Below are 26,491 nucleotides of genomic sequence, written 5' to 3' on the forward strand. Positions count from 1 at the left end.
ATGAATAAATTGCTGGTGAGTCTAGTATTTTATAATTGTTTGTTTGCATTGAGTAGTAAATTATCTAATTTTCTCTGTCTGGCTAGACACTGCGTGCTTTCCGTTGACGTCACATCGCTTTGTCTGTGGAGGAGTGTCTCGCATTGTATGTTCATCTAATGCTGGTGTTATTGAAGAAATGTGGCTTTTGTATTGCTTTTGGTTTAAGGAAAAAAAACAAAGGCAAATGCGTCACCTAAAGTCTCTGACAAAGGAAGCCAACCTTCTGTTATCATTCCGCCAAACCGGATCCACTGGTATTCGGAACAACAGAGGAGCACATTGTATTTTGTTATTACCAGGACTGCTATTGGGCGTACCTTTCATATTCCACACATACTCGGTCACAACCTAAAAATAACGATTACCCAAACAAGGAAACGATTTTTTTTCTTTCTTTTTTTTTTAATTGTGTCTCACTGCATACTAGACATTGCGTTGTAATGAATTGATAAATAATAACCACAGTTGTAATGTTTTAAATATCATGTAATAAAATGAAAATTTTTAAACCACAACAATTCCTCTGAAAGTGCATATCTAGTTTGAAATCTTATGTTAGAATTCAATAATTAAAGTTGAAGTTTGAAGAGACGGAGAGACGCGTGTTTGCATTAACTGCCAGTAGGGGACGCTGTTAATCCTTTAGGATGCGACTTCCATCAATTATATTGAAGAAGACAGTTGGTATGTGGTGCTCAGTTAACGTCTGCCAGAAATAGCCAAATTGAGCCTAAAATGGCAGACTTACCATTAATTGATACCGGCGTTAAGGGCTGACCCCCAAACCCTTCACCCCAGAAAAAAAAAATACATTATTCAGTCAAGATGAAATTTTTGCATATAAAAATAAATGAAATAAAATGAATAGGTCTCCTGATGTGACTCAATAAGTGAGGACGCTTATTGCTGAGTGAAAAGGAGGCACGAAAGAAGCGCCAGGCAGGATGCGCTGACCGGGCTGATCATGTGACTTGCTCCGCTTGAAACTGGAAGAAGAACATCACATTTCAGTTCTAAATTCAAATTCTGTTTGAGTTTTGTAAAAAGCAAATCAACATACCGATTCCCTCAACGGTGATGGAACCTTGCTCGATGTCAAAGCCGATGACCATCGATGCAGCGTCGATGAGGACTGCGGCAATTGCTGTGTTGTTTGGCACCGGGTTGGTGAACCGGAGGTCCATGTCGTTGATGACTGAGCCAGGTCTGCCCGTGAAAAGAAAGACATACATGCAATTTTAGATAAAGAAGAAAAAATGCCTGTTTTTCTGAGAAGTTAACGCGAAAGCTGAACAGTTGACTGAACTGAATTTATGAGAAATTATCAACAGCACCGTCCGTGGAAGGATGATTGAGATGAAAATAATCATCCATTTCCATTTTGTCGAGACAAATGTGGAATTGTGTGTAAAGTAACTGAGAAATGTACAAATGTCATGAATGACCTGAATAGTTTGACTTAAAGTTTTAGGGGGCCAAATTAGTGACAATAAATAAATAAATAAATAAATAAATAAATAAATAGATAAATAGATAAATAAATAAATAAGTTGTAATAAAAAAAAGGACAAGGATATTACCTGAATCCAAAGATGTTCAGGATCCTGAAAGTGTTAGGGAATTCCCTTCGGAATAAAGGTTGAAGCTGCAAAAAACAATAAAAATAATAGAAATAATTTGTACTTTCACGTTTGTAATTGCAATCCAGCAGTACCATTATTTCTTCCAATTTGTTTCATTTTTTCTTACCTGACTTTTTATCATGGTCGATCGAAACACAAACTGGGAAGACGAATGATCCAGCAGGTCATTCGTAAATGTGCTTTGGAGAGATCGGAAAGAAACTCGTCTGGTTTGGAGGGTAACGGCTGTTCCCGTCGTTGTAGTTGCCACTTGCGTTGGTCTTGGAACGGTGGTTGCGACAATTCCCGTTGCTGCGTTTGTCGCGCTGTTTCTTGTCGTGGCATTTGTCACGGAATTTGTCACGGCATTGTCTCTCGTAACATTTGCCACTGCAGTTCCTGTTGTTGCGTTTCTTGTGACGGATTTTGTTTGAGTAAGAGTTGCTGCATTTGTCACTGCATTTACTGTTGCTGCTGTTGACACATCTGCTGGAGCTCCTGTCACTGGTGCAGTTGGTTGTGTTGTTACTTTCGGTGAGCCTGTTGCTGAGTTGCCCAGTGTTGCAACAGTTGCGTGTCCCGCGGTTGCTGTAGTTTGGACCGATTGTGTCGTTGATTCAGAAGGTGTTTTTGCCGCAGTGCTGGTCTTCGTTGTTGTCAGACCAGGTGTTGTTGTTGCAGTAGATGCTGCGACAGATGCAAACCCTGCTGTTGATGTTTCTACAATTGTTGTTGAAATCAGTTTTCCGGTTGTGCCTGTTGCAGTAGATGTCACTGCAGCCATTGCCGTTGTTGCAGTTAATGGTGGTGCTGTTGACGTTGCAGCCTCGGTTGGAAGAGTCGGTGTTGCTGTGTTACTTGTTGATCCAGATTCTGCTGTTTTTTCTGTCGTTGATGTTTGTAGAATTGCCTGCTCAATTGTTGTGTGGGAAAACGTTGCAGTTGTCTCATCCGATGATGCGGGCACTGTTGTTGTTGCCAGTGATGCTTGTGCAGTTGTTTCAACGGGTGTTGCTGATTCTGATGTAATGGCTCCAACAGCAGTTGGTGTTTGAGCAGGTGATGCTGTCTCGGATGTTGCTGGTACTGCTGTAATTGTGAAATGTGATACTGCTCCAGTTGCTTCGGCAGTTGACGTCAATTCTATTATGGTCACAGTTGTTTCATCAGATGCCGTTGCTGCATTCGACGCCTTAGTCGTTGTATCTACAGTGGTCCCAGCTGTTGATTCAGATTCTGGAGTTGTGGTTACTGAAGTTGTTGCTGCAGTTGCAGCCCCTGTTGCTGATCCAGCAGGCGTGGCTGTTACATCCATTGCAGATGTCAATGGTGTTGTTGCCAGCATTGTCTGAACTGTTGTTTCAGATTCTGTGGCTGTCGCTCGAACTGTAGTTTCAGTAGGGGTTGTCACTGCAGAGGTTACCTGAGCAAAGGTTGCCATTGTACTTGTTGCTGCAGAGGTTGCAACTACTGCTGATGTTTCAGCAGTTGGAGTTGTTGCTAGAGCTGTTGTTTCAGCATTTGTGGCCCCTGTTGCTGCCCCAGCTGATGTTAATGTTTCACTTGTTGCTGTAGATGTTGTCAAAGCTACTGTTGTTGTAAGAGCTGATGTTTCTACAGTTGTCTCAGTGGTTTCAGATTCAGCAGTTGTGGCTATAGTTGTTGTTTCACCAGGGGTTGTCGCTGCGGTTTTTGCTGTAACAACTGTTGCTGCAGGTGTAGCTACTACTACCGATGTTGTGGAAACTGTTTCCATAGTTGTCTGAACTGTTGTCCCAGCTTCTGCGATTGTGGTTCGAGCTGTTGTTTCAGCGATTGTTGCCTCAGTTGCTGCTGTCGTTGATGTTGCGGTTTCACGAGATGCTGTGGATGTGAACCCTGTTACAGATATTGGAGCTGATGTTTCAACAGTTGCTTCAACGGTTGTTTCAGATTTTGTTGTTGTTGCTAAAGCTGTTGTTTCAGCATTTGTGGCCCCTGTTGCTGCCCCAGTTGATGTTTCACTTGTTACTGCAGATGACGTCAAAGCTACTGTTGTTGTGGGAGCTGATGTTTCTACAGTTGTCTCAGTGGTTGCTTCAGATTCAGCAGTTGTGGCTACAGTTGTTATTTCACCAGGGGTTGTCGCTGCAGTTTTTGCTGCAACAACTGTTGCTGCAGGTGTAGCTACTACTACCGATGTTGTGGGAGCTGTTTCCGTAGTTGTCTGAACTGTTGTCCCAGCTTCTGCAATTGTGGTTAGAGCTGTTGTGTCAACGATTGTTGCCTCAGTTGCTGCTGTAGTTGATGTAGTGGTTTCACGAGATGCTGTGGATGTGAACCCTGCGACAGATATTGGAGCTGATGTTTCAACCCTTGTCTCAACGGTTGTTTCAGATTTCGCTGTTGTGGCTAAAGCTGTTGTTTCAGTATTTGTGGACCCTGTTGCTTCCCCAGCTGCCGTTATTGTTTCACTTGTTGATGCAGATGACGTCAAAACCACTGTTAGAGTGGGAGCTGATGTTTCTACAGTTGTCTCAGTGATTGTTCCAGATTCAGCAGTTGTTGTTTCTGCAGTTGTTGTGGAAGTGGTTGGTTGTTCTGCAGCTGTTGTGATTGATGTTGTGGGAGAGTCTGTTGTTTTAGTAACTGTTGTTTCTTCCATTGTTGTGGCAGCAGTTATTTCTGCAGGTGTCGTGATTGCTGTTGTTGGAATTATTGTTGTTTCTGGCGTTGTTGTGGCGGTGATTGTTTCTTCTGGAGCTGTCGCGATTGCCATAGTGGTAAAGTCAGTTGTTGTGGCATCTGTTGTTGTTTCTTCCATTGTTGTGACAGAAGTTATTATTTCTGTAGATGTCGTAATATCTGTTGTGGTAGCGTCTGTTGTGGCAAATGTTGTTTCGGCAGGAGTTGTCACTGCTGTTGTTATTGCGACTGTTGTTTCTGCCACTATTGTGGCAGTGGTTGTTGGTTCCCCAGCTGTTGTCATTGGCGTGGGAGAGTCTGTTTTTGTGGCAACTGTTGTGTCTGCCATTGTTATGGCAGTGGTTAATATTTCCACAGGTGTCGTGACTGCTGTTGTCATTGCGACTGTTGTTGTTTCTGCCACTATTGGGGCTGTGGTTGTTGGTTCCCCAGCTGTTGTCTCTGGTGTGGGAGAGTCTGTTTTTGTGGCAACTGTTGTGTCTGCCATTGTTGTGGCAGGGGTTAATATTTCCACAGGTGTTGTGACTGCTGTTGTCATTGTGCCTGTTGTTGTTTCTGCCACTACTGGGGGGGTGGTTGTTGTTTCAGCAGGTGTTGTGACTGCTGTTGTAGTAAAGTCTGCTGTTGTAGCAACTGTGGTTTCTTCAGTTGTTGTGGCGGTGGTCATTTGTTCTGCAGCTGTTGTGAATACTGTTGTGGTAAAGTCTGTTGTTGTGGCAACTGTTGTTTCTTCCATTGTTGTGGCAGCGGTTATTATTTCTGCGGATGTCGTGACTTCTGTTGTGGCAGAGTCTGTTGTGGCAACTGTTGTTTCGGCAGGAGTCATGACTGCTGTTGTCATTGTGACTGTTGTTGTCTCTGCCTCTAGTTTGTCAGTGGTAGTTGTTTCCGCAGCTGTCGTCATTGCCGTGGGAGAGTCTGTTGTTGTGGCAACTGTTGTGTCTGCCATTGTTGTGGCAGTGGATATTATTTCCACAGGTGTCGTGACTGCTGTTGTCATTGCTACTGTTGTTGTTTCTGCCACCATTGGTGCTCTGGTTGTTTCAGTGGGTGTCGTGACTGCTGTTGTAGTAAAGTCTGCTGATTTAGCAACTGTGGTTTCTTCAGTTGTTGTGGCGATGGTAATTTGTTTTGCAGCTGTTGTGAATGCTGTTGTGGTCAAGTCTGTTGTTGTGGCAACTGTTGTTTCTTCCATTGTGGCAGTAGTTATTATATCTGTGGGTGTCGTGACTTCTGTTGTGGTGGAGTCTGTTGTGGCAATCGTTGTTGTCCTGGCAGGAGTTGTCACTGCTTTTGCGACTGTTGTTGTTTCTGTCATTGTTGTGGCAGGCGTTGTTGATTCTGTAGATGTTGTGACTGCCATTGTGGGAGAGTCTGTTGTTGTGGCAAAGGTTGTTTCGGTAGGTGTCGTCATTGCTGTTGTTTTGACAACTGTTGATGTTGCTGCCATTGTTTGGGCAGGTGTCATTACCTCTGTTGTTGATGCAACCTTTGTGGAAGCAGTTGTTGAGACTGCTGTTGTTGCAATTGTTGTTTCTGCAGTTGTTGTGGCGACGCTTGTTTGTTCTGCAGCTGTCGTGATTGCCGTTGTGGCAGCAGTTACTATTTCTGCAGGTGTTGTGACTGTTGTTGTCACAACTGTTGTCTCTGCAGTTGTGGCTGTTGTTTCCGCAGCTGTCGTCATTGCCGTGGGAGAGTCTGTTGTTCTGGCAACTGTTGTTTCTTCCATTATTGTGGCAGTAGTTATTATTTCTGCAGGTGTCGTGACTTCTGTTGTGGTAGAGTCTGTTGTGGCACCTGTTGTTGTTTCGGCAGGTGTCGTCACTGCTGTTGTCATTGCCACTGTTGTTGTTTCTGTCACTTTTGTGTCAGCTGTGGTTGTTTCCGCAGCTGTCGTCATTGCCGTAGGAGAGTCTGTTGTTGTGGCAATTGACGTGACTGTTTCACTATTTGCTGCAGATGTGGTGAAACCTGCTGCTGTTGTGGGAGCTGACGTTTCTATAGTTGTCTCGGTGGTTGTTTCAGATTCAGCAGTCACTGCAGTTTTCGCCGTTGCACTTGTTTCTGCAGGTGTTGTTAGCGCTGCTGTTGTTTTGGGAGTCAATATTTGTGGAGTTGTCTCAACTGTTGTTTCAGATTCTGCAGTTGTGGCTACAGCTGTTGTCATAGCAGTTGCTGCCGCTGTTGCTGCCCCAGCAGCTGCCCCTGATGTTGGTACAGTTGTCTCCGGGGTTGTTTCAGATTTAGCAGTTGTGGCTACAGCTGTTGTCATAGCAGTTGATGTCGCTGTTGCTGCCCCAGCAGCTCCCCCTGATGTTGGTACAGTTGTCTCCGGGGTTGTTTCAGATTTAGTAGTTTTGGCTACAGCTGTTGTTCCACGAGGGGCTGTCACTGCTGTTGATAGCATGACTGTTGTTGGAGCAGACGTTTCTTCAGTTGTCTGACCTGGTCCTTCTGATTCTTCAGTGGTGGCTACAGCTGCTGTCTCAGCACTTGTAGATCGTTTTGTCACCACAGTAGATATTCTAGTTTCTGGAGTTGTTTGATCAGTTTTTCCCAATTTTGCAGTTGTTTCTACAGCTGTTGTGTCTTTTGGGGTTGTCACTGTAGTTATTGCATCTGTGGGTGTTGAATCGACAGTGATGGAGCTTTGTTCAATGTCGAAGCCAGTGACCACTAAAGCCGCCTCAGATAAGATGTCCTCAATTTGGGTGTTACTTGGCGCAGATGTGGCTGTAAACTCAACATCCATGATATTGACGACTGAGCCCCTCCTGCAGAAGAAACCACACAAACATTTGTAAATTGTAGATATGTAGTTCACCTGTTAGAAATATTAAAAGTAGCTGCAAAGTACCTGAACGTGATGATTGTCAGGATCAAGAAGGAAGGAAATCCCTCAGAAAATATCGGTGTAAGCTGGGGGTTGGGAGGGAGAGCAAGGTGAGATTGAGTGGAATTAGTCACTGTAAATTAATTGCATCGTGTTACATAAAGATTTGGATATTACTTACTTGTGCCCTGATCATGGCTGCTCTGTTTTGGTGAGCAGCAGAAGCGGAATCCTGCAAATCACTCGTAAATGTGCTTTGAAGAGATCTAAAAGTAACTCGTTTGGTTGTTTTGGCAATACTGTCTGTTGTGGCACCTGTTGTTGTTTCGGCAGGAGTCGCCACTGCTGTTGACATTGCGACTGTTGTTTTTGTCATTGTTATGGCAGGGGTTGTTGATTCCGTAGGTGTTGTGACTGCCATTGTGGGAGAGTCTGTTGCTGCCATTGTTTGGGCAGGTGTCATTACTTCTGTTGTTGTTGCAGCTGTTGTTTTTCCTGCCCTTGTTGTGGAAGCAGTTTTTGCCTCAGCAAGTGTTGTTGTTGCTGTTGTTGTTGCAACTGTTGTTTCTGCAGTTGTGGCGGTGGTTGTTTTTTCAGCAGCTGTCGTAATTACTGTTGTGGGAGAGTCTGTTGTTGTGGCAACTGTTGTTTCTTCTATTGTTGTGGCAGCGGTTATTATTTCTGCAGGTGTCGTGAATGCTGTTGTGGTAGAGTCTGTTCTGGCAACTGTTGTTGTTTCTGCAGGCGTCGTCAATGCTGTTGTCATTATGACTGTTGTTGTTTCTGCCACTTTTGTGGCAGTGGTGGTTGTTTCCGCAGCTGTCGTCATTGCCGTGGGAGAGTCTGGTGTTTTTGCAATTGTTGTGTCTGCCATTGTTGTGGCAGTGGTTATTATTTCCACAGGTGTCGTGACTGCTGTTGTCATTGCGACTGTTGTTGTTTCTGCCACTATTGGGGCTGTGATTGTTTCAGCGGGTGTCATGACTTTTGTTGTAGTAAAGTCTGTTGTTTTAGCAACTGTTGTTTCTTCAGTTGTGGCGGTGGTCAGTTGTTCTGCAGCTGTCGTGAATGCTGTTGTGACTTCTGTTGTGGGAGAGTCTGTTGTGGCAATTGTTGTTTCGGCAGGAGTTGTCACTGCTGTTGCGACTGTTGTTGTTTCTGTCATTATTGTAGCAAGGGTTGTTGATTTTGTAGGTGTTGTGACTGCCGTTGTGGGAGAGTCTGTTGTTGTGGCAAAGGTTGTTTCGGTAGGTGTCGTCATTGCTGTTGTTTTGACAACTGTAGACGTTTCTGATGTTGTTTGGGCAGGTGTCATTACTATTTCTGCAGGTGTTGTGACTGCTGTTGTCACAACAGTTGTTATTTCTGCAGTTGTGGCGGTGGTTGTCTGTTCTGTAGCTGTTATCATTGCCGTTGTGGGAAAGTCTGTTGTTGTGGCAACTGTTTTTTCTTCCATTGTTGTGGCAGCGGTTATAATTTCTGCAGGTGTCGTGACTTCTGTTGTGGTAGAGTCTGTTGTGGCAACTCTTGTTGTTTTGGCAGGTGTCGTCACTGCTGTTGTCATTGCGACTGTTGTTATTGCGACTGTTGTTGTTTCTGCCACTTTTATGTCTGTGGTTATTGTTTCCGCAGCTCTTGTTATTGCCGTGAGAGACTCTTTTGTTGTGGCAACTGTTGTGTCTGCCATTGTTGTGGCAGTGGTTGTTATTTCCCCAGGTGTTGTGACTGCTGTTATCATTGCAACTGTTGTTGTTTCTGCCTCTATTGGGGTGGTGGTTGTTGTTTCAGCGGGTGTCACGACTGCTGTTTGAGTAACGTCCGCTTTTGCAGGAACTGTTGTTTCTTCAGTTGTTGTGGCGGTGGTCATTTGTTCTGCAGCTGTCGTGAATGTTGTGGTAAAGTCTGTTGTTCTGGCAACTGTTGTTTCTTCCATTGTTCTGGCAGTAGTTATTATATCTGCAGGTGACGTGACTTCTGTTGTGGTAGAGTCTGTTGTGACACCTGTTTTTGTTTCGGCAGGAGGCGTCACTGCTGTTGTCATTGTGACTGTTGTTGTATCTGCCACTATTTTGTCAGTGGTAGTTGTTTCCGCAGCTGTCGTCATTGCCGTGGGAGAATCTGGTGTTGTGGCAGCAGTTCTTATTTCTGCAGGTGTCGTGACTTCTGTTGTGGCAGAGTCTGTTGTGGCAACTGTTGTTTCGGCAGGAGTCATCACTGCTGTTGTCATTGTGACTGTTGTTGTATCTGCCGCTATTTTGTCAGTGGTAGTTGTTTCCGCAGCTGTTGTCATTGCCGTGGGAGAGTCTGGTGTTGTGGCAATTGTTGTGTCTGCCATTGTTGTGGCAGTGGTTATTATTTCCACAGGTGTCGTGACTGCTGTTGTCATTGCGACTGTTGTTGTTTCTGCCACTATTGGGGCTGTGGTTTTTTCAGCGGGTGTCGTGACTGCTGTTGTAGTAAAGTCTGCTGTTGTAGCAACCGTGGTTTCTTCAGTTGTTGTGGCGGTGGTCATTTGTTCTGCAGCTGTTGTGAATGCTGTTGTGGTAAAGTCTGTTCTTGTGGCAACTGTTGTTTCTTCCATTGCAGCAGTAGTTATTATATCTGCGGGTGTCGTGACTTCTCTTGTGGTAGAGTCTGTTATGGCAATTTTCGTTGTTTCAGCAGCAGTTGTCACTGCTGTTGCGACTGTTGTTGTTTCTGTCATTGTTGTGGCAGGGGTTGTTGATTTTGTAGGTGTTGTGACTGCCATTGTGGGAGAGTCTGTTGTTGTGGCAAAGGTTGTTTGGGCAGGTGTCATCATTGCAGTTGTTTTGACAACTGTTGATGTTTCTGCCGTTGTTTGGGCAGGTGTCATTTCTTCTGTTGTAGTTGCCACTGTTGTGACTGCTGTTGTTGTTTCAACTGCTGTTGTTTCTGCAGTTGTCATGATTGCCAATGTGGCAGCAGTGACTATTTCTGCAGGTGTTGTGACTGCTGTTGTCACAACGGTTGTTGTCCCTGCAGTTGTAGCGGTGGTTGTCTTTTCTGCAGCTGTCATGATTGCTGTTGTGGGACAGTCTGTTGTTGTGGCAACTGTTGTTTCTTCCGTTGTTCTGGCAGCGGTTAGTATTTCTGCAGGTGTCGTGACTTCTGATGTGGTAGCGTCTGTTGTTGCAACTGTTGTTTCGGGAGGAGTCGTCACTGCTGTTGTTATTGTTGTGGTAGAGTCTGTTCTGGCAACTGTTGTTGTTTCTGCAGGCGTCGTCACTGTTGTTGTCATTGCGACTGTTGTTGTTTCTGCCTCTATTGTGGCAGTGGTGGTTGGTTCCCCAGCTGTTGTCATTGGCGTGGGAGAGTCTGTTGTGGCAACTGTTGTGTCTGCCATTGTTGTGGTAGTGGTTATTATTTCCACAGGTGTCGTGACTGCTGTTGTCATTGCGACTGTTGTTGTTTCTGCCACTATTGGGGCTGTGATTGTTTCAGCGGGTGTCATGACTTTTGTTGTAGTAAAGTCTGTTGTTTTAGCAACTGTTGTTTCTTCAGTTGTGGCGGTGGTCAGTTGTTCTGCAGCTGTCGTGAATGCTGTTGTGACTTCTGTTGTGGGAGAGTCTGTTGGGGCAATTGTTGTTGTTTCGGCAGGAGTTGTCACTGCTATTGCGACTGTTGTTGTTTTTGTCATTGTTGTGGCAAGGTTTGTTGATTCCGAAGGTGTTGTGACTGCCATTGTGGGAGAGTCTGTTGTTGTGGCAAAGGTTGTTTCTGTAGGTGTTGTCATTGCTGTTGTTATGACAACTGTTGATGTTTCTGCCATTGTTTGGGCAGGTGTCATTACTTCTGTTGTTTCAACTGTAGTTTTTCTTGCCCTTGTTGTGGAAGCAGTTGTTGCATCTGCCAGTGTTGTGACTGCTGTTGTTGTTGCAACTGTTGTTGTTTCTGCAGTTGTTGTGGCTGCGGTTGTTTTTTCTGCAGCTGTCGTCATTGCTGTTGTGGGAGAGTCTGTTTTTGCGGCAGTGGTTACTATTTCTGCAGGGATTGTGACTGCTGTTGTTGCAACAGTTGTTTCTGCAGTTGTGGTGGCGGTTGTTATTTGTTCTGCAGCTGTCGTGATTGCCGTTGTGGGAGAATCTGTTGTCATGGCAACTGTTGTTTCTTCCATTGTTGTGGCAGCGGTTATTATTTCTGCGGATGTCGTGACTTCTGTTGTGGTAGAGTCTGTTGTGGCACCTGTTGTTTCGGCAGGAGTCGTCACTGCTGTTGTCATTGCGACTGTTGTTTTTGTCATTGTTATGGCAGGGGTTGTTGATTCCGTAGGTGTTGTGACTGCCATTGTGGGAGAGTCTGTTGCTGCCATTGTTTGGGCAGGTGTCATTACTTCTGTTGTTGTTGCAGCTGTTGTTTTTCCTGCCCTTGTTGTGGAAGCAGTTGTTGCCTCAGCAAGTGTTGTGACTGCTGTTGTTGTTGCAACTGTTGTTTCTGCAGTTGTGGCGGTGGTTATTATTTCTGCAGGTGTCGTGAGTGCTGTTGTGGTAGAGTCTGTTCTGGCAACTGTTGTTGTTTCTGCAGGCGTCGTCAATGCTGTTGTCATTGTGACTGTTGTTGTTTCTGCCACTTTTGTGGCAGTGGTGGTTGTTTCCGCAGCTGTCGTCATTGCCGTGGGAGAGTCTGGTGTTGTTGCAATTGTTGTGACTGCCATTGTTGTGGCAGTGGTTATTATTTCCACAGGTGTCGTGACTGCTGTTGTCATTGTGACTGTTGTTGTTTCTGCCACTATTGGGGCTGTGATTGTTTCAGCGGGTGTCATGACTTTTGTTGTAGTAAAGTCTGTTGTTTTAGCAACTGTTGTTTCTTCAGTTGTGGCGGTGGTCAGTTGTTCTGCAGCTGTCGTGAATGCTGTTGTGACTTCTGTTGTGGTGGAGTCTGTTGTGGCAATCGTTGTTGTTCTGGCAGGAGTTGTCACTGCTTTTGCGACTGTTGTTGTTTCTGTCATTGTTGTGGCAGGCGTTGTTGATTCTGTAGGTGTTGTGACTGCCATTGTGGGCGAGTCTGTTGTTGTGGCAAAGGTTGTTTCGGTAGGTGTCGTCATTGCTGTTGTTTTGACAACTGTTGATGTTGCTGCCGTTGTTTGGACAGGTGTCATTACTTCTGTTGTTGCAACTTTTGTGGAAGCAGTTGTTGAGACTGCTGTTGTTGCAATTGTTGTTGTTTCTGCAGTTGTTGTGGCGGCGGTTGTTTGTTCTGCAGCTGTCGTGATTGCCGTTGTGGCAGCAGTTACTATTTCTGCAGGTGTTGTGACTGCTGTTGTCACAACTGTTGTTGTCTCTGCAGTTGTGTCTGTGGCTGTTGTTTCCGCAGCTGTCGTCATTGCCGTGGGAGAGTCTGTTGTTCTGGCAACTGTTATTTCTTCCATTATTGTGGCAGTAGTTATTTCTGCAGGTGTTGTGACTTCTGTTGTGGTAGAGTCTGTTGTGGCACCTGTTGTTGTTTCGGCAGGTGTCGTCACTGCTGTTGTCATTGTCACTGTTGTTGTTTCTGTCACTTTTGTGTCAGCTGTGGTTGTTTCCGCAGCTGTCGTCATTGCCGTAGGAGAGTCTGTTGTTGTGGCAATTGACGTTACTGTTTCACTATTTGCTGCAGATGTGGTGAAACCTGCTGTTGTTGTGGGAGCTGACGTTTCTATCGTTGTCTCGGTGGTTGTTTCAGATTCAGCAGTCACTGCAGTTTTCGCCGTTGCACTTGTTTCTGCAGGTGTTGTTAGCGCTGCTGTTGTTGTGGGAGTCAATATTTGTGGAGTTGTCTCAACTGTTGTTTCAGATTCTGCAGTTGTGGTTACAGCTGTTGTCATAGCAGTTGCTGCCGCTGTTGCTGCCCCAGCAGCTACCCCTGATGTTGGTACAGTTGTCTCCGGGGTTGTTTCAGATTTAGCAGTTTTGGCTACAGCTGTTGTCATAGCAGTAGTTTCTCGAGTTGCTGTGGTCATCGACACTGCTGTTGTTGCGGGAGCTGTCTGATCTGTTTTTGCTGATTCTGCAGTTGTTTCTACACTTGTTGTGTCTTTTGGGGTTGTCACTGTAGTTATTGCATCTGTGGGTGTTGAATCAACAGTGATGGAGCTACTTTCAATGTCGAAGCCAGTGACTACTAAAGCCGCCTCAGATAAGATGTCCTCAATTTGGGTGTTACTTGGCGCAGATGTGGCTGTGAACTCAACTTCCATGATATTGACGACTGAGCCCCTCCTGTAGAAGAAACCATAAAAACATTTGTAAATTGTAGATACGTAGTTCACCTGTTAGAAATATTAAAAGCAGCTGGAAAGTACCTGAACGTGATGATTGTCAGGATCAAGAAGGAAGGAAACGCCTCAGAAAATATTGGTGTAAGCTGGGGGTTGGGAAGGAAGGCAAGGCAAGATTGAGTGAGATTTGTCACTGTAATTGCATTGCATCGTGTTACATAAAAATTTGGATATTACTTACTTGTGCCCTGATCATGGCTGCTCTGTTTTGGTGAGCAGCAGAAGCTGAATCCTGTAAATCACTCGTAAATGTGCTTTGAAGTGATCTGAAAGTAACTCGTTTGGCAATACTGTCTGTTTTGGTAACTGCTGTTGATTCCGCACGTGTCATCACTGTAGTTGTTGCTGCATTTGTTGTATATTCTCCTGTTGTTGGAACTGTTGTTGTTTCTGCTATTGTTATGGAAGTGGTTGTTGTTTCTGCAGGTGCCATGAGTGTCGTCATGGCTGACTCTGTTGTTGTGGCAACTATTGTTGTTTCGGCAGCTAATGCTCTTGTCATTGCAGCTGTTGTTGTTTCTGCAATTGTTGTTATTGCTGGTTTTGTTGCAACTATTGTTGTTTCTGCCGTTTTTGTGGCAGCAGGTGTTATTTCTGTAAGTGTTGTCACTGCTGCTGTTGCAACTGTTGTGTCTGCAGATGTGGTGGCGGTTATTTGTTCTGCAGCTGTCGTGAATGCCGTTGTGGTAGAGTCTGTTGTTGGGGCAACTGTTGTTTCTTCCATTGTTGTGGCAGTGGTTATTGTTTCTGCGGATGTTGTGACTTCTGTTGTGTTAGAGTCTGTTGTGGCACCTGTTGTTGTTTCGGCAGGAGTCATCACTGCTGTTGTCATTGCGACTGTTGTTTTTGTCACTGTAATGGCAGGGGTTGTTGATTCCGTAGGTGTTGTGACTGCCATTGTGGGAGAGTCTGTTGCTGCCATTGTTTGGGCAGGTGTCATTACTTCTGTTGTTGTTGCAGCTGTTGTTTTTCCTGCCCTTGTTGTGGAAGCAGTTGTTGCCTCAGCAGGTGTTGTGACTGCTGTTGTTATTGCAACAACTGTTGTTTCTGCAGTTGTGGCGGTGGTTGTTTGTTCAGCAGCTGTCGTAATTACTGTTGTGGGAGAGTCTGTTGTTGTGGGAACTGTTGTTTCTTCTATTGTTGTGGCAGCGGTTATTATTTCTGCAGGTGTCGTGAATGCTGTTGTGGTAGAGTCTGTTCTGGCAACTGTTGTTGTTTCTGCAGGTGTCATCAATGCTGTTGTCATTGTGACAGTTGATGTTTCTGCCACTTTTGTGGCAGTGGTGGTTGTTTCCACAGCTGTCGTCATTGCCGTGGGAGAGTCTGTTGTTGTTGCAATTGTTGTGTCGGCCATTGTTGTGGCAGTGATGATCATTTCCGCAGGTATCGTGACTGCTGTTGTCATTGCGACTGTTGTCGTTTCTGCCACTAATGGGGCTTTGGTTGTTTCAGCGGGTGTCATGACTTCTGTTATAGTAAAGTCTGTTGTTTTAGCAACTGTTGTTTCTTCAGTTGTGGTGGTGGTCAGTTGTTCTGCAGCTGTTGTGACTTCTGTTCTGGTAGAATCTGTTGTGGCAGTTGTTGTTGTTTCGGCAGGAGTTGTCACTGCAGTTGTTGTTTCTGTCATTGTTGTGGCAGGGGTTGTTGATTTTGTAGGTGTTGTGACTGCCATTGTGGGAGAGTCTGTTGTTGTGCTAAAGGTTGTTTCGGTAGGTGTCGTCGTTGGTGTTTTGACAACCGTTGGTGTTTCTGACGTTGTTTGGGAAGGTGTCATTACTACTTCTGCAGGTGTTGTGACTGCTGTTGTCCCAACAGTTGTTATTTCTGCAGTTGTGGCGGTGGTTGTCTGTTCTGCAGCTGTCATGATTGCCGTTGTGGTAAAGTCTGTTGTCCTGGCAACTGTTGTTTCTTCCATTGTTGTGGCAGTAGTTATTATATCTGCAGGTGACGTGACTTCTGTTGTGGTAGAGTCTTTTGTGGCACCTGTTGTTGTTTCGGCAGGAGGCGTCACTGCTGTTGTCATTGTGACTGTTGTTGTATCTGCCACTATTTTGTCAGTGGTAGTTGTTTCCGCAGCTGTCGTCATTGCCGTGGGAGAGTCTGTTGTTGTGGCAGCAGTAATTATTTCTGCAGGTGTCGTGATTTCTGTTGTGGCAGAGTCTGTTGTGGCAACTGTTATTTCGGCAGGAGTCATCACTGCTGTTGTCATTGCGACTGTTGTTGTTTCTGCCGCTATTGTGGCAGTGGTAGTTGTTTCCGCAGCTGTCGTCATTGCTGTGGGAGAGTCTGGTGTTGTGGCAATTGGTGTGTCTGCCATTGTTGTGGCAGTGGTTATTATTTCCACAGGTGTCGTGACTGCTGTTGTTATTGCGACTGTTGTTGTTTCTGCCACTATTGGGGCTGTGGTTTTTTCAGCGCGTGTCGTCACTGCTGTTGTAGTTAAGTCTGCTGTTGTAGCAACCGTGGTTTCTTCATTTGTTGTGGCGGTGGTCATTTGTTCTGCAGCTGTTGTGAATGCTGTTGTGGTAAAGTCTGTTGTTGTGGCAACTGTTGTTTCTTCCATTGCAGCAGTAGTTATTATATCTGCGGGTGTCGTGACTTCTGTTGTGGTAGAGTCTGTTATGGCAATTTTTGTTGTTTTGGCAAGAGTTGTCACTGCTGTTGCGACTGTTGTTGTTTCTGTCATTGTTGTGGCAGGGGTTGTTGATTTTGTAGGTGTTGTGACTGCCATTGTGGGAGAGTCTGTTGTTGTGGCAGCAATTATTATTTCTGCAGGTGTCGTGACTTCTGTTGTGGTAGAGTCTGTTGTGGCAACTGTTGTTGTTTTGGCAGGTGTCATCACTGCTGTTGTCATTGCGACTGTTGTTATTGCGACTGTTGTTGTTTCTGCCACTTTTATGTCTGTGGTTATTGTTTCCGCAGCTCTCGTTATTGCCGTGGGAGACTCTTTTGTTGTGGCAACTGTTGTGTCTGCCATTGTTGTGGCAGTGGTTGTTATTTCCCCAGGTGTTGTGACTGCTGTTATCATTGCAACTGTTGTTGTTTCTTCCTCTATTGGGGTGGTGGTTGTTGTTTCAGCGGGTGTCACGACTGCTGTTTGAGTAACCTCTGCTTTTGTAGCAACTGTTGTTTCTTCAGTTGTTGTGGCGGTGGTCATTTGTTCTGCAGCTGTCGTGAATGTTGTGGTAAAGTCTGTTGTTCTGGCAACTGTTGTTTCTTCCATTGTTGTGGCAGTAGTTATTATATCTGCAGGTGACGTGACTTCTGTTGTGGTAGAGTCTGTTGTGACACCTGTTTTTGTTTCGGCAGGAGGCGTCACTGCTGTTGTCATTGTGACTGTTGTTGTACCTGCCACTATTTTGTCAGTGGTAGTTGTTTCCGCAGCTGTCGTCATTGCCGTGGGAGAATCTGGTGTTGTGGAAGCAGTTCTTATTTCTGCAGGTGTCGTGACTTCTGTTGTGGCAGAGTCTGTTGTGGCAACTATTGTTTCGGCAGGAGTCATCACTGCTGTTGTCATTGTGACTGTTGTTGTATCTGCCGCTATTTTGTCAGTGGTAGTTGTTTCCGCAGCTGTCGTCATTGCCGTGGGAGAGTCTGGTGTTGTGGCAATTGTTGTGTCTTCCATTGTTGTGGCAGTGGTTACTATTTCCACAGGTGTTGTGACTGCTGTTGTCATTGTGACTGTTGTTGTTTCTGCCACTATTGGGGCTGTGGTTTTTTCAGCGGGTGTCGTGACTGCTGTTGTAGTAAAGTCTGCTGTTGTAGCAACCGTGGTTTCTTCAGTTGTTGTGGCGGTCGTCATTTGTTCTGCAGCTGTTGTGAATGCTGTTGTGGTGAAGTCTGTTGTTGTAGCGACGGTTGTTTCTTCCATTGCAGCAGTAGTTATATCTACGGGTGTCGTGACTTCTCTTGTGGTAGAGTCTGTTATGGCAATTTTTGTTGTTTCGGCGGGTGTCGTGACTGCTGTTGTAGTTAAGTCTGCTGTTGTAGCAACTGTGGTTTCTTCAGTTGTTGTGGCGGTGGTCATTTGTTCTGCAGCTGTTGTGACTGCCGTTGTGTGTGACTCTGTTGTTGCTGTGGTGGTGGTTATTAGATCCGCAGGTGTTGTGACTGCTGTTGTTGTAGCTGTTGTTGTTTCTGCAGTTGTCGTGGCGGTTGTTATTTGTTCTGCAGCTGTCGTGAATACCGTTTTGGTAGAGTCTGTTGTTGGGGCAATTGTTGTTTCTTCCATTGTTGTGGCAGCGGTGATTATTTCTGCAGGGGTCGCGACCTCTGTTGTGGCAACTGTTGTTTCGGCAGGTGTCGTCACTGTTGTTGTCATTGCGACTGTTGTTGTTTCTGCCTCTATTGTGGCAGTGGTTGTTGGTTCCCCAGCTGTTGTCATTGGCGTGGGAGAGTCTGTTGTGGCAACTGTTGTTTCGGCAGGTGTCGTCACTGTTGTTGTCATTGCGACTGTTGTTGTTTCTGCCTCTATTGTGGCAGTGGTTGTTGGTTCCCCAGCTGTTGTCATTGGCGTGGGAGAGTCTGTTGTGGCAACTGTTGTGTCTGCCAATGTTGTGGCAGTAGTTATTATTTCCACAGGTGGCGTGACTGCTGTTGTCGTTGAGAATGTTGTTGTTTCTGCCACTATTGGGGCAGTGGTTGTTGTTTTAGTGGGTGTCGCGACTGCGGTGGTAGTAAAGTCTGCTTTTGTAGCAACTGTTGTTTCTTCAGTTGTTGTGGTAGTGGTCATTTTTTCTGCGGCTGTTGTGAATGCTGTTGTGGTAAAGTCTGTTGTTGTGGCAACGGTTGTTTCTTCCATTCGGGCAGTAGTTATTTTATCTGCGTCTGTTGTGGCAACTGTTGTTGTTTCGGCAGGAGTTGTCACTGCTGTTGCGACTGTTGTTTTTGTCATTGTTGTGGCAAGGTTTGTCGATTTTGTAGGTGTTGTGAGTGCCATTGTGAGAGAGTCTGTTGTTGTGGCAAATGTTGTTTGGGCAGGTGACATCATTGCAGCTGTTTTGACAACTGTTGATGTGTCTGCCGTTGTTTGGGCAGGCGTCATTACTTCAGTTGTTGTTGCAACTGCTGTTTTTCCTGCCCTTGTTGAGGAAGATGTTGCTGTGTCTGCCGGTGTTGTGACTGCGGTTGTTGTTGCAACTGTTGTCTTTTCTGCAGTTTTTGTGGCGGTGGTTGATTGTTCTGCAGCTGTTGTGACTGCCGTTGTTGGAGACTCTGTTGTTGCTGTGGTGGCGGTTATTAGATCTGCAAGTGTTGTGAGTGCTGTTGTTGTAGCTGTTGTTGTTTCTGCAGTTGTCGTGGCGGTTGTTATTTGTTCTGCAGCTGTCGTGAATACCGTTTTGGTAGAGTCTGTTGTTGGGGCGACTGTTGTTTCCTCCATTGTTGTGGCAGCGGTTATTATTTCTGCAGGTGTCGTGACCTCTGTTGTGGCAACTGTTGTTGTTTCGGCAGGTGTCGTCACTGTTGTTGTCATTGCGACTGTTGTTGTTTCTGCCTCTATTGTGGCAGTGGTGGTTGGTTCCCCAGCTGTTGTCATTGGCGTGGGAGAGTCTGTTGTGGCAACTGTTGTGTCTGCCATTGTTGTGGTAGTGGTTATTATTTCCACAGGTGTCGTGACTGCTGTTGTCATTGCGACTGTTGTTGTTTCTGCCACTATTGGGGCTGTGGTTTTTTCAGCGGGTGTCGTGACTGCTGTTGTAGTTAAGTCTGCTGTTGTAGCAACTGTGGTTTCTTCAGTTGTTGTGGCGGTGGTCATTTGTTCTGCTGCTGTTGTGACTGCCGTTGTGGGAGACTCTGTTGTTGCTGCGGTGGTGGTTATTAGATCCGCAGGTGTTGTGACTGCTGTTGTTGTAGCTGTTGTTGTTTCTGCAGTTGTCGTGGCGGTTGTTATTTGTTCTGCAGCTGTCGTGAATGCCGTTTTGGTTGAGTCTGTCGTTGGGGCGACTGTAGTTTCTTCCATTGTTGTGGCAGCGGTTATTTTTTCTGCAGGTGTCGTGACCTCTGTTGTGGCAACTGTTGTTGTTTCGGCAGGTGTCGTCACTGTTGTTGTCATTGCGACCGTTGTTGTTTCTGCCTCTATTATGGCAGTGGTGGTTGGTTCCCCAGCTGTTGTCATTGGCGTGGGAGAGTCTGTTGTGGCAACTGTTGTGTCTGCCATTGTTGTGACAGTGGTTATTATTTCCACAGGTGTCGTGACTGCTGTTGTCGTTGCGACTGTTGTTGTTTCTGCCACTATTGGGGCTGTGGTTTTTTCAGCAGGTGTCGTGACTGCTGTTGTAGTTAAGTCTGCTGTTGTAGCAACTGTGGTTTCTTCAGGTGTTGTGGCGGTGGTCATTTGTTCTGGAGCTGTTGTCATTGCCGTGGGAGAGTCTGGTGTTGTGGCAAATGTTGTGTCTGCCATTGTTTTGGCAGTGGTTAGTATTTCAACAGGTGTCGTGACTTCTGTTGTGACAACTGTTGGTATTGCTGCCAGTGTTTGCGCAGGTGTCATTCCTTCTGTTGTTGTTGCAGCTGGTGTTTTTCCTGCCCTTGTTGTGGAAGCAGTTGTTGCGTCTGCAGGTGTTGTGACTGCTGTTGCCATTGCAACTGTTGTTTCTACTGCTGTCGTAATTGCTGTTGTGGGAGAGACTGTCGAGGCAACAGTTATTATTTCTGCAGGTGTCGCAACTTCTGTTGTGGTAGAGTCTGTTGTAGCAACTGCTGTTGTTTCTGTAGATGTCGTCACTGGTGTCATTGTGACTGTTGTTTTTTCTGCCACTTTTGTGGCAGTAGTGGTTGTTTTCTCAGCTGTCGTCATTGCCATGGAAGAGTCTGGTGTTGTTGCATTTGTTGTGTCTGCCATTGTTGTGGCAGTGGGTATTAATTCCACAGGTGTTGTGACTGCTGTTGTCATTGTGACTGTTGTTGTTTCTTCCACTATTGGGGCTGTGGTTGTTTCAGCGGGTGTCGTGACTGCTGTTGTAGTAAAGTCTGCTGTTTTAGCAACTGATGTTTCTTCAGTTGTTGTGGCGGTGGTCCTTTGTTTTGCAGCTGTCGTGAATGGTGTTGTGATAAAGTCTGTTGTTGTGGCAACTATTGTTTCTTCCGTTGTTGTTGCAATAGTTGTTACAGCAGTAGTTGATGTTACCACTGGTATCATGACTGACGTGGTAGAGTCTGTTGTTGTGGCAATCGTTGTCTCGGCAGATGTCGTCACTGCTGTTGTGGCAACTCTTGTTGTTTCTTCAGGTGTCGTACCCGTTGTTTTTGATGTTGTTGTGGCAGCAGTTGTTTCCACAGGTGTCATGACTACCGTTATCGAGTCTGCTGTTGTAGCAACTGCTGTCGTGTCCACCGCTGTTGTGGCAATGGTTGTTTCTACGGGTGTCCTGACAGTTGTTGCAGAATCTGTCGTTGCAACTGTTGTTGTGTCAACTGTCTTGGCAGATTTCTTCACTTCAGTTGTTGTTGGAACTGTTGTGGCAGCGGTTGTTGTTTCTGCAGGTGTTGTGACAGCTGTTGTGATAGAGTCTGTTGTTATAACTGGTGTTCCTGACAATGTTGTAGAAACAGTTGTTGTTTTTGCCATTCTTGTCATTTCTGTTGTTTCTGATGTTGTGTCAGGCGTTGTTTCTGCATGTGTAGTGACTGCCGTTCTACTGAAATCTGTTGTAGCTACTGTTGTTGTTTCTGCCATTGTTGTGACAACCTTTGTTGTTTCTACTGTTGTTGGGGCAGGGGTTGTGCTTTCTTCATGTGTTATGTCTGCTGTTGTTCCTGCAACTCTTGTTGTTCGTGCCATTGTAGTGGGAGAGGTTGTTCTCTCCTCAGGTGTCATAACTGCAGTTATGATAGAATCTGTTGTAGAAACATATGTTGTTTCCTCTGGTGTTGTGACTGATGTTATAGCAACTGTTGTTGTCCCTGTCGTTGTTGTGACAGCGTTTGACAATTCTGCAGGTGTCACGACTGCTGTTGTGGTAGAGTCTCTTGTTGTGGCAGCTGCTTTTGAGTTCGCAGGTGTCACTGCTGTTGTAGATTCTGGTTTTGTGGTTGTTATTTCCATAGGTGTTGTCACTTTATTTGTCCCCCAAGTTGTTGTTGGATCAGGCGTTGCCATTGTGTTCGATGTTGGTTGCTGTGCACTGATTGCCCTCAAACCTTTATTGTGAAAAAAATGACTTTTCAACAATTTTTCTTGTGTACAGGACTATACAACATTTGTGACTCACTATGTTTGAACAGATCAAGTTACCTGTTAGTAGGAACGTTGCCAGCATCTGTTGGATGAGCATCTTGTTTTTTTTTTTTTCTATACAATGGGAAAAAAATATTCAACAAACATGCAGACGGGTAGCAGCTATGTGTGTTCTTACAATTGAGTCTTAGTTCTGCCTCATTGAAACATTTTAATTCAATAGCATAATGCCTATAATTAGTGAAATGATAGTAATATAACGTCATGTCGCAATGACCCACAACACACTTTTTTTTATTTTTATACTAATTATTGGAAATCAAAAGATAATGAAAATCGGTATTAAAAATAACGAGTTATAATTTGATTCAGAAAAATAATGATTAAATGAAACCTTCATTTTCTGTCTTCTGTACTTTTCATAATTTAGCTAAAATAATTATTGTAAAAATAAAATACACATGAAATTGTCTTTACGACACTGTAATGTTTTCCCCTCAGCTTTGATATTTAAAATAATTTATAAATGATTTATAAATATAAATAAAATGAAATGTCTTGAAGAAAATAAATCAAAATGATAAATTTTGCATATTAAATTCCTTCTACTTTTGAATAATATTGCTAAGATGGTACAGTACATTAGAAAATATTCAGTGTGTTGACAAAAACGATGACAAAACTACATAGTTGGTTAGTTCCTGGACAAACATTACTAAAACTCTACAATTAAATTTCCCATATTTATGTTACTGTTCAAGAATACAAGAAAATAGACATACCTACCTTAAATTATGATCAATCAAAGTTGAAAATTATCTTGCATTCTCCTTTTTTGTATTTTCGTAATTTCAGTTTGAGACGTCACCTTGCTGAGTGTCCCTGTGCATCTTTCCCAGTGGCTTTTATAATGCAATGGTACAAAAGGTGTTTGGCCTGAACCCAAGGTGATGCATTCAGCAGCAATCTTGTTAAACATTATTGAACAATTCCTGGATCAGGGCTGTCAGTTGTCACTCACACCCTCTATTCTTTTGTCGCCATGCATTCCGCCTAATTGTGATGTCACATAAAGCAAATAAAGAATGAGCAACGAGGGCGGAACCCCATGGACCACTCACTCATTTAAAGAAAACAGATGAAGCATCAGACAGTATACAAGTCGATATTTATTAGTATTTGAGTCTTGATTTTTCTTTGACTTTCTACGCTCTACGCTTGAAGATCCATGATTCATCATTTCTATAATATCTATAATTTCTATCCTTTGTCAGATTATGCTGGTTACTCTTTTTTTGCTCGGATGACAACACGCCGTAAAAAGACAGAGAGTTGAGCTCTCGGTTTAAGATTTAGCTGTCTTCTATGACGTTGAAAACAAAAAGAGACATACATGGAGAAACATGAACCAGAGAGAAAGATGGCATTCCCCATTTATGGCTTCATTCAAGAAAATAATGGAATTTAATGTTGTTTATACCAAAAAGGATTGATAGCAAATGCACTCAATAAAAAGGAAACTTTTTCTGTGAGTAGCAATTTTTTCCTTATCATGCCAAGTTATGGAGTATGTACATACAGGTAGCTAATATAGGTAGAAGGTGTCTAATTTTAGTAGCAATGGTACGCTCTCAGGTTTCTATTGAAGTGAAGCAATGCAGCGACGAGAAAAAGATGATCCCCGTGACGTCTCTTTTCATTCATGTCACACGTTTGTTGGTTTAACATTTGTAATGTCGCACTTTTGGGAACAAAACAACTTCAACGTGACGTCCCAATTTTTTTGCGCAATGCACACTTAATTCTATGATTCATACATTATTATGTCATATGAAAGCAAAATATGCACGCAAGATATTGAGATAATAATTCGAGTTTATTGTAATTACGTTTTATTGGGAGTGTCTCTCTCGTACAGTGATTCCCAACCACTGCTGGCAACTTGGCTCGAAAATAATTATTATAATGATTATAATGCAGGTTTGTTCTTCTATCTATGCCAGTGACCTTTAGTGAAAAGTAGAACCATTAAAATAGACGGCACAAGGCATATTGAGCCCGCTTTTGTGATACATTTTCTAGACAGTGCAGAAGGCTTCGTGACGTCAAGAGCGAAATTAAAACCTTTATCCGTATTAACATCAACACAGGAAAGAAAAATGCCATCTCGCGATGGATTGATGGACGGACGGATGGATGGAATAATCCACTATTCTAACTGAACAACAAAGGGTCTGAAGAAAACAACAGATTTACATATATTTCTATTTTTCCAAATATGCCATTTTCTGGATTTTTACACAAAAATCAACTCATTCATGTGGGGCCCATGGTGGTTTTTGGGACATTTGAATGGACATTCATACTCACCCGCCATGTTAATTTTTTGTTTTTTTATTGCTTTGTGAATATGTTTCTGAACATGTTTTATGCCGTTATATACAAATAGTTCTGTATTGTATCAATAAGGCACCTGGGACAACTACGGGGATCCTCTGTACCCCGAAGTAGTTGACAGTGAGCGCGAGTTTCGCCTGGTCTTGACTGTAACTGCCGCTGCTGTGTGTTTCAGTAAATTTATTCTTTTGACAACAAACCCCGCATGCGTGGAGTGATTCGCGTCCATGCGTGCGACATTCATATTTTCAATATTAGTGAGGTACAGGACTATGTTCGTATATTTGGGGTATTTATATATTTTTTTGGGATGCATTTCTCTCCATTTTCCATTGAAAACATGTTGATTGTTTATTCATTTTTCTCTTTTGTTTCTAAATTTAACCAAGGGCCACTCAAAGTGTGCTTGGGGGCTGCATGTGGGCCCATGGTCCAGCAGTTGCCTATGTCTGGTATACATAAGTGTTGACAGACTTAAATTTTGATACAAAGATTTCAATTTGAATAAAATTTGTGGCTAGACAACAAATTATATTACAGTCCTGCTCATCGGTATTGACACCCCTTTATTTTTTGCCTACATTATTGTTTTTGCATTCATTGCCAAAAAGCTCTATTTTTCTTTCGTCCGTCCAGAAAATATCTTCCTCGGAGGCTTGTAGTTTGTCCAGGTACTCCTTAGCAAAGTTTAGTTGTACCTTTTTATATGGTTGCCTGTCTTCCTTGGCCTTTGCCCATGACGACCTGTTTAGTTCCATGTGCTGCCTTTGGGTCTTTGGATGTTTGACGTGGTGTTTTGCCGCATCGATGTCAACTTCCTGGATATCCTGGAAATGGGTACTGCCAGTGTGTTTACCTTTTGCCGCATCGACTTCTTGAAAATGGCTACATGCAGGATGTCCAATTCCTGGAAATGGTTGCTGACCTTCATCAAACGTATCAACCCAAATCACTTTCCTCAGTATTGCATACTGTCAAAGCAGACAGCTTGACCCGGATTCCAAGTCAAGGACAAATTCTTCAAATTGACTTCTGTCATGATTAAATGTTCTTGGCAATTTTCTGCTTGTCAAGCTTCTTCATCCCATGGTGGATTGTTTAGAAAAAAAAGTCTTTGGAGATGCCTTTATGCACTTTGGAGATTTGTAAATTATAGCACTTCTGATGTCCTTAGACAGCTTTGTTTTCACCATTGTGACAAAAGTGAAAGAAATAGCAAGTAGCTTTTTAGGACATGAATGTCTTCATTTGTTGGTTAATTGATGACACATTGCCACAGTCAATTGCAAATAAGAGATCCTCATTTGTGAGTCTCAATTTATTTCGATACTGATTTACAGAAAAGGGTGCCAATACCAGTGACACAACAGCGAGTTTTCTAAAAAAAAATAAAAAAAAAAGAATTAAAGAATTCTCACATATTTCATATTGCTTCTTATTGTGTAAAAATATTTTTTAGTACTTTTATTGTACAAAGTATTTTGTTCCTATACAATCAACAAAGAATTTGTTTATTATACAGTGTAAAAAGATTTCAATTGTTGTAGCGCCTTAAGGTTTCAAGTCTTACATACTGACCAGAAAGTTTTCTTTCATTAGTGTACAATGTTAAAAGGCTTTGATTAATATACAGTGTAAAATGGCTTTAATTTGTACACAGTATATGACAACTTTCATTTGTGAGGCATGTCTAAAGACTTCAGTTCTTACACAGTGTACAAAGCTCCCATTTAAATAGTATTTACAGGCTTTAATTTTATGAGACAGTCAGAAAATCCAAAAGCTTTCATTCTCATACAGTCTGCAAAAGCGTTCATTTACATACACTTCCCTATAAATGTAACTTAATGATACGGCAATCGGCGATCCCCGGCGACCAATTTTGGCAAATTGGGCCAAGATGCTACTGCTGGCCCACCAGTAACCATGACAACAGCACCATGCCAGATGCGGTGATGAGGCTCGTCTTATGGCTCGCTGCGCTTGAAATTACTGTTAAGAAAAAAATATAAAATAATAAGCCTCTAATAATTGTGCAAGAATTATTTTGTTTGTTTTTTTATATAGCTTACGTATGCCGTTGACAAAAATGGATGAGGTGTCCACATTAAAGTCTGTGATGTCGGACGCAGCGTTGATCAAAACGTTAGCAATGGCATTATTGCTGGGCACCAGGCTGGATTCGAATCTCAAGTCCATGAAGTTGACAATAGAGCCATTACTGCAAAAAAAGCCCGAAATATCCTCACTCATGAATACCCAGCAAGACATACACTTCGAATTCATTCATTCATTCATTCATTCATTCATTCATTCATTCATTTTTTTATTTCTTATTTATAATACCTGAATGACGTTACTGTCAGATCGTTGAATGAAGAAAACGTGACATTGTAGAGTGGTTCGAGCTGTGGAGAATGCGTCACAACATATCAGGTTTGTTTATCGCATAGTTGGAATGC

The 26,491-nt window shown here is 43.7% G+C and overlaps 2 protein-coding genes across 2 annotated transcripts in view; both read right to left on the reverse strand.

Annotated features, from left to right (window-relative positions):
* Positions 1 to 190: 190 nt before the first annotated feature.
* On the reverse strand, positions 191 to 22,541 carry LOC147060235 (uncharacterized). Its single transcript, XM_085902374.1, has 10 exons — positions 22,419 to 22,541; positions 21,690 to 21,746; positions 13,638 to 21,595; positions 13,481 to 13,542; positions 7,364 to 13,397; positions 7,207 to 7,268; positions 1,792 to 7,123; positions 1,623 to 1,687; positions 1,103 to 1,248; positions 191 to 1,028 (listed from the first exon to the last, which is right to left on the reverse strand). Exons 2-10 carry the CDS (start codon positions 21,727 to 21,729, stop codon positions 943 to 945), a joined length of 19,785 nt encoding a protein of 6,594 aa, XP_085758500.1. The 5' UTR covers positions 21,730 to 21,746; positions 22,419 to 22,541; the 3' UTR covers positions 191 to 942.
* Positions 22,542 to 25,312: 2,771 nt separating this feature from the next.
* Positions 25,313 to 26,491, reverse strand: part of LOC147060236 (uncharacterized) — a 50,388-nt gene continuing 49,209 nt past the window's right edge. The window contains exons 77-79 of the mRNA XM_085906620.1: positions 26,376 to 26,437; positions 26,102 to 26,250; positions 25,313 to 26,021 (exon numbers count right to left, since the gene is read on the reverse strand). Coding sequence (XP_085762746.1) covers positions 25,933 to 26,021; positions 26,102 to 26,250; positions 26,376 to 26,437 — 300 coding nt within the window. The 3' untranslated portion in view covers positions 25,313 to 25,932. The remainder of the gene's footprint in view (positions 26,022 to 26,101; positions 26,251 to 26,375; positions 26,438 to 26,491) is intronic.

This window comes from Syngnathus leptorhynchus, chromosome 2, assembly GCF_054491065.1.
Source record: "Syngnathus leptorhynchus isolate UIUO chromosome 2, UIUO_Slep, whole genome shotgun sequence".
Classification (NCBI taxonomy): Eukaryota; Metazoa; Chordata; class Actinopteri; order Syngnathiformes; family Syngnathidae; genus Syngnathus; species Syngnathus leptorhynchus.